Genomic DNA, 6,106 nt, shown 5'->3' with positions numbered 1-6,106 from the left:
CCTTTTCCCTTATCCTTAAATTACCAGGAAAACGTCCATTAGCTGATGTATGGGCTTTGGACACTGCTGCCAAACCTTATGAATGGCGTAAGCTGGAACCAGAAGGGGAAGGTCCACCTCCATGCATGTAATTTAGCTTCCTTGGCTTCATTAGTTTGATGTGATCTTGGCTCTCTTAAGTGATATAGATCTCTTGGGTTTGTGCGTTATGACTAGGTATGCAACTGCAAGTGCACGGTCTGATGGCCTTCTTCTTCTCTGTGGTGGAAGAGATGCGAATAGTGTGGTAAGCCAAAGAGTTTTTGCATCCATGTTAGTCCCTGGTTTGGAAATAGACATTTGCTTTACATTGAGGTTTTAAGTTTGTCACCTTGAGGGAATCCAAATGTTATATTCCTCTCAGCTACCATTAGATTTAACTCTGCAGTGAACAAACTTGTTCTGTTTCAATTAGGTGATAGGGGAATAGCTCCTCTTTAAATTAATTCAGACAAGAGTTCAAGTAGAAAATTAGCTTACCATGTTTGCATAAAAGTGAAAAATTAGAGTTTAAGAGGTTCTTTGTCCATCTTGATCTTAAATGTTTGATTGCCATACTTAATATGTCTTTGTGTACCTTTGCATGATAGCCCCTAGCTAGTGCATATGGACTTGCCAAGCACAGGGATGGACGTTGGGAATGGGCCATAGCCCCTGGTGTCTCACCTTCTCCTAGATACCAGCATGCAGCAGTATGAGACGCTTCTTCCTTTCTTTTCTTTTCTTTTCTTATCTAGTTCCATCAGAAAAAATAACTTTTAGTGGAACATTTCAGGTCTTTGTAAACGCAAGACTCCATGTCTCTGGTGGGGCACTTGGTGGTGGACGTATGGTAGAAGACTCATCCAGTGTTGCAGGTTAGCAAAAGGAAAGACACAATCGTATGTTTGTGTTGTTTTGGAGTTTTTAATGACTTAAACCGATGAATATGTTTTTTTATACAACTTTAGGCTGTCTTAATATATGAATTGTTACTGAAATATATTGTTTCTAAAAGCATGGTTATAGTCGTCCTTTCTCTAAGCTGTATCATTCTTCCCAGTGGATAGTGAAGCCAACATTTGATATAATATTTGAGTTTCATCTAAAACTATCGAACAGAGATTGTAAAATATTGTTCATTCATCTATTGTAGAAGGAGCGACATAATTCTATTCATAATAAATACTACATGAATTCATCTGAGCTTCTCTGACTGGTTCATGTTTTTCGCTTTGTTCAGTGTTGGATACTGCAGCAGGTGTATGGTGTGATACAAAATCGGTTGTTACTAGTCCTAGAACTGGTAGATATAGTGCTGATGCAGCTGGTGGTGATGCTTCTGTTGAGTTGACTAGGCGTTGCAGACATGCTGCTGCTGCAGTGGGTGATTTGATATTCATCTATGGTGGTTTGCGTGGAGGTAACAGAAAAAAGCTTGACAGCTGTTATAGGCAGTCTACCATTACTTGTTTTTCCATGAGAATGAACCATTTTTGCAGCATCTGAGACCCAGTGATTCTGTAAATTTGGTATAATATTTTATCGAGTTGCCAACTGTATGATAATGTAGGATTACACACTTTTTAAATAGGTAGTTTGATCTTTTGTTGAAGTCTGGGACTGTTGTATTATCAATATTAGCTAGTTTAAACTTTATAGAATCTCTCTCTTCACCAAATATCAATGCATTTTTTTTCAATAATATTCTGTTGGTGCTTCAGGAGTGTTACTTGATGACCTATTGGTTGCTGAAGATCTTGCTGCTGCTGAAACAACATCTGCTGCCTCTCACGCTGCTGCGGCAGCAGCAGCAACAAACTCACCACCTGGCCGTTCACCTGGAAGATATGGATTTTCTGATGAAAGGACAGGGGAGTTACTGGAATCAGCTCCTGATGCTGTGGTACTGGGAAGTCCTGTTGCACCCCCTGTAAATGGTGATATGTATACTGATATAAGCACTGAAAATGCAATGGTCCCAGGAACTAGGTTAGTGTCTTGATTTGGGGATGTGTCGTAATGTTAGCGCACCTATGCATATCATTATGAAAAATATTTATCAACCAACATTGTAGGAGAACAAGCAAAGGTGTGGAGTATCTCGTTGAAGCATCTGCTGCGGAAGCTGAGGCTATCAGTGCAACTTTAGCTGCTGCGAAGGCACGGCAGGTCAATGGTGAAGTTGAACTGCCGGATAGGGATCGTGGTGCTGAGGCTACACCCAGTGGAAAACCGTCAGTGTCATTAATTAAGCCTGATTCTGCAGTACCCAACAGTGTTATTCCTGCAGGGGTTCGACTTCATCATAGAGCTGTGAGTCAAACTAACTCTTGTCATATAAAATCTGTCATTTCACAACATTTTTCCTCTTCATTTAATAATGGTGTATTATCCTAATTTCATATTTTGACTTCGCATTTATTTTTGAAATTTTTGTAAGGTGGTGGTTGCTGCAGAAACAGGTGGAGCCTTAGGTGGAATGGTTAGACAGTTGTCCATTGATCAATTTGAAAATGAGGGACGGCGTGTTAGCTATGGGACACCTGAAAGTGCTACAGCAGCTAGGAAATTATTAGATCGTCAGATGTCAATCAATAGTGTTCCGAAAAAGGTAGATAGTTTTGCTCTTTTAATGAACTGGTGCAAGAAAGCATTATGTCCATGATTGTGGATTTAGGAGAACAGTTATACATTTATTACATTTTCCTGCATAAGATTGCTTGCTTGAACAGCTGTAGAAATTTCTTCTTGTTGTGGCACTGGTCATTTGGTTGGTCTCATAGGAATAAGAAGTGTTGCTAGATACTGTAGATGTGTATTACCCCTTGTTTTAATAGGATTGGAACTTATTTGTTCAGAAGTGTTGTTAGATACTGTAGATGTGTATTACCCCTTGGTTTAATAGGATTGGAAACTTATTTGTACAGAAGAGTTGCTAGATACTGTAGATGTGTATAAACCCCTTGGTTTAATAAGATTGGAAACTTATTTGTACAGTCATGTGGTACTACTTGATGTTGTGTATTGTTTAACAGTATGAGGTGCCAAGTTGACATTCAATACTTTCCAATGAAGTAACAACTCGATTTTATTAGGTTGTAGCTCATCTTTTGAAACCTCGAGGGTGGAAGCCTCCAGTTCGACGCCAGTTTTTCTTGAATTGCAATGAAATAGCTGATCTTTGCGACAGTGCAGAACGTATTTTCTCGAGCGAACCTACTGTGTTACAGCTTAGAGCCCCGATTAAGATATTTGGTGATTTGCATGGTCAGTTTGGGGATCTCATGCGCCTTTTTGATGAATATGGTTCACCATCAACAGCTGGAGACATATCGTAAGTGTGCAGCTTAATCTCCAACGATATATGATTGCTACTTTTGATCTGACATTACTGAGTGTGTAAAATGGTTTCAGATATATCGATTACCTCTTTTTAGGGGACTATGTTGATCGGGGTCAACACAGCCTAGAGACAATTACACTTCTGCTTGCGTTAAAGGTAGTTTTAGAGCACCATATAAGTGCCCTCTATTCTGGTATTATAAACGCTACAGGAAAGAGTATAATGTTCAATGGTTGACACTGCAGGTTGAATACCAACACAACGTACATCTGATTCGTGGAAACCATGAAGCTGCCGATATTAATGCCCTTTTTGGTTTCCGGATAGAGTGTATTGAGCGAATGGTAGTGTCTCATCATCTCTGTCAATCTCTTGTTTCCACTTTTAGGTTCTCATGTCGTGGCTACTTTGCAGGGTGAACGTGATGGGATCTGGGTATGGCACCGAATTAACCGTTTATTCAATTGGCTACCTCTGGCTGCACTGATTGAGAAGAAAATTATCTGTATGCATGGGGGAATTGGTCGGTCGATAAATCATGTAGAGCAGATAGAAAATATCCAACGTCCGATTACAATGGAAGCAGGCTCAATCGTGCTTATGGATTTACTATGGTCAGTTCATGTCAAATTCTATTATTCAATGTTTTTTTCTTGATCAATGTCTCACCAGTATGTCATTTTGCAATCTGTTAGGTCCGATCCAACTGAAAATGACAGTGTTGAAGGTTTGAGGCCCAATGCTAGAGGTCCTGGATTGGTTACTTTTGGGGTGAGTGGTATTTTCCTTCTGTTTCATACATATCTGTTGATTACCTACTTTCCCTTCCTATCGTCTCCTCTCCTCGTACTCATATACATCTGGTTGTTGATCCATCCTTCCCTCTTCATTTTGAGCTTCTGACGTGTGAAGAAGTGAACTTGTTTTGCTTGACCCTTGCGACTCTAGACTTATTCATAGGCTTTTTAGACAGTAGTACTGAAAAATATACCGCTAATTTGCTTCCATAAGTATACATCGACAATGATACTGAAGAATATAATTCTAATTCGCGTGGATAAGTATATCCACTAGTTCTATTACTGACCAAGACTTTTGCGATTACAGCCTGACCGTGTCATGGAGTTCTGCAACAACAATGATCTTCAATTGATTGTACGAGCGCATGAATGCGTAATGGACGGATTCGAGCGTTTCGCCCAGGGGCATTTGATCACACTCTTTTCGGCTACAAACTATTGTGGTATGTCTATGGAACCGAACACTCTCTACTAAGCCGGGAAAAAAAAATCCTGATCTAATAAAATCATATTATGTTCCTTATCAGGTACTGCAAACAATGCCGGGGCTATCTTGGTGTTGGGGAGAGATCTTGTTGTGGTTCCCAAGCTTATCCATCCATTGCCTCCAGCAATTACCTCACCTGAAACTTCACCAGAAAGACATATAGAGGACACATGGATGCAGGTTTTTATCTCTGAAACAGAGACTAATCTTTCTTTCTTTTTCATCCGGAAATGGCATGACTGAGCATTTTTATATATTGTAGGAGTTAAACGCAAATCGACCACCAACACCAACAAGAGGACGCCCACAAAATCCAAATGACCGGGGTTCTCTTGCTTGGATATAAACCCCAGCCAGAGAAAGAGAGACGCGTGCGAGAGTACATACTTCTCCCGATAGCCGCCTCTTGCTGATCCTCATGTTGTGTACAGATCCAACCAAACCGTTCGTGATCCACAATGTGCTATTTTACCGACGAGATGGATCACACTGAGAGTCGATGAGGGTTTTGAGATCTTGGGGGAGTTTCATAGGTCAGATTGAAAAGGGTTTAGTCAGGTCGGTGGTGAGTAGTATTATTTGTTGGGTAAAAGGGTTTTTGTCATTTTTTATATGTTGTCTTCACTTTTTTGTTCTTTCTTAGTATTTGATTAATCACTTATTATACATGTGGTATTGGTCTTTTGGCGAGGTACACAACACAAGTGAGTAGAATTTTAGAGGTGTATTAGTTTTGGGGTAATTTATGTATCATATAGAGAGAGAGAGGTGTTGGCGTTTGTGTATTCCTCCATTCATATTTTTTACATGTAATTTGTAACCATGGTTTTGTGTGTTTTTGTTACCAATTTTTTTTTTTTTATTATCATATTCCCATTTCTAAAAGTTTTTGTCACTTTTTGTCTTATATTGTTTGGTACGGAAGTGTTCCACTCAATTTCATTCCCTTTACAACCATTTACAAACACTGTGGGAATGACATGCACGTACCTATTAAGCCATTCCTGAATAAGCTAGAATTTGTGTATTCGTTTCCTTTTCAACACATTTTGCAAAGAATAAGGATATAACTTTAGCTATTCTCAGTCACCTATAAACAATTTTTTTAAACTCAAAGAACTAAACTCATAAGTTCATTACTAACGAATAGCGAGCTTATAGTTCGGTCGTAAAAGGAGCATATCTTGAAACAAACACAATAATAAGAGAGAGAAAGTCGAGCGAGTGTGATACACGCGCGGCGATTTTTTCTCTTCCACCGTTTCTTCTTCTTCTGACTACAACCGCGTGCTCCGATCTGGGTCCTCCGTCAATTCCGGTGACTGCGAGGACCCCTCGGCCCATGGTTCTTCACTCGCGACTCTTTGCATGTTACCGGCGAAGCTGATGGACGGAATCAAGGGAGCAGTGGAGAGGAGAAGAATCCGCGAGACGCCGATGGCAAGAGCTCTGCCG

At 40.0% G+C, this 6,106-nt stretch overlaps 1 protein-coding gene across 1 annotated transcript in view; it reads left to right on the top strand.

Moving 5' to 3' along the window:
- The window catches only part of LOC104789286 (serine/threonine-protein phosphatase BSL3-like), an 11,232-nt gene extending 6,228 nt beyond the window's left edge, over positions 1 to 5,004 (top strand). Inside the window, exons 7-22 of the mRNA XM_010515010.1 lie at positions 20 to 127; positions 217 to 286; positions 630 to 731; positions 815 to 896; positions 1,262 to 1,441; positions 1,743 to 2,010; positions 2,097 to 2,334; positions 2,462 to 2,632; positions 3,117 to 3,355; positions 3,436 to 3,520; positions 3,610 to 3,708; positions 3,779 to 3,978; positions 4,060 to 4,135; positions 4,472 to 4,607; positions 4,692 to 4,831; positions 4,914 to 5,004. Of these exons, the coding sequence (XP_010513312.1) occupies positions 20 to 127; positions 217 to 286; positions 630 to 731; positions 815 to 896; positions 1,262 to 1,441; positions 1,743 to 2,010; positions 2,097 to 2,334; positions 2,462 to 2,632; positions 3,117 to 3,355; positions 3,436 to 3,520; positions 3,610 to 3,708; positions 3,779 to 3,978; positions 4,060 to 4,135; positions 4,472 to 4,607; positions 4,692 to 4,831; positions 4,914 to 4,997 (2,278 nt within the window). The 3' untranslated portion in view covers positions 4,998 to 5,004. The remainder of the gene's footprint in view (positions 1 to 19; positions 128 to 216; positions 287 to 629; positions 732 to 814; positions 897 to 1,261; positions 1,442 to 1,742; positions 2,011 to 2,096; positions 2,335 to 2,461; positions 2,633 to 3,116; positions 3,356 to 3,435; positions 3,521 to 3,609; positions 3,709 to 3,778; positions 3,979 to 4,059; positions 4,136 to 4,471; positions 4,608 to 4,691; positions 4,832 to 4,913) is intronic.

Source organism: Camelina sativa, chromosome 5, assembly GCF_000633955.1.
Source record: "Camelina sativa cultivar DH55 chromosome 5, Cs, whole genome shotgun sequence".
NCBI lineage: Eukaryota > Viridiplantae > Streptophyta > Magnoliopsida > Brassicales > Brassicaceae > Camelina > Camelina sativa.
Note: the sequence above shows the minus strand (reverse complement) of the source record. Positions and strands in the feature narration are given on the sequence as shown.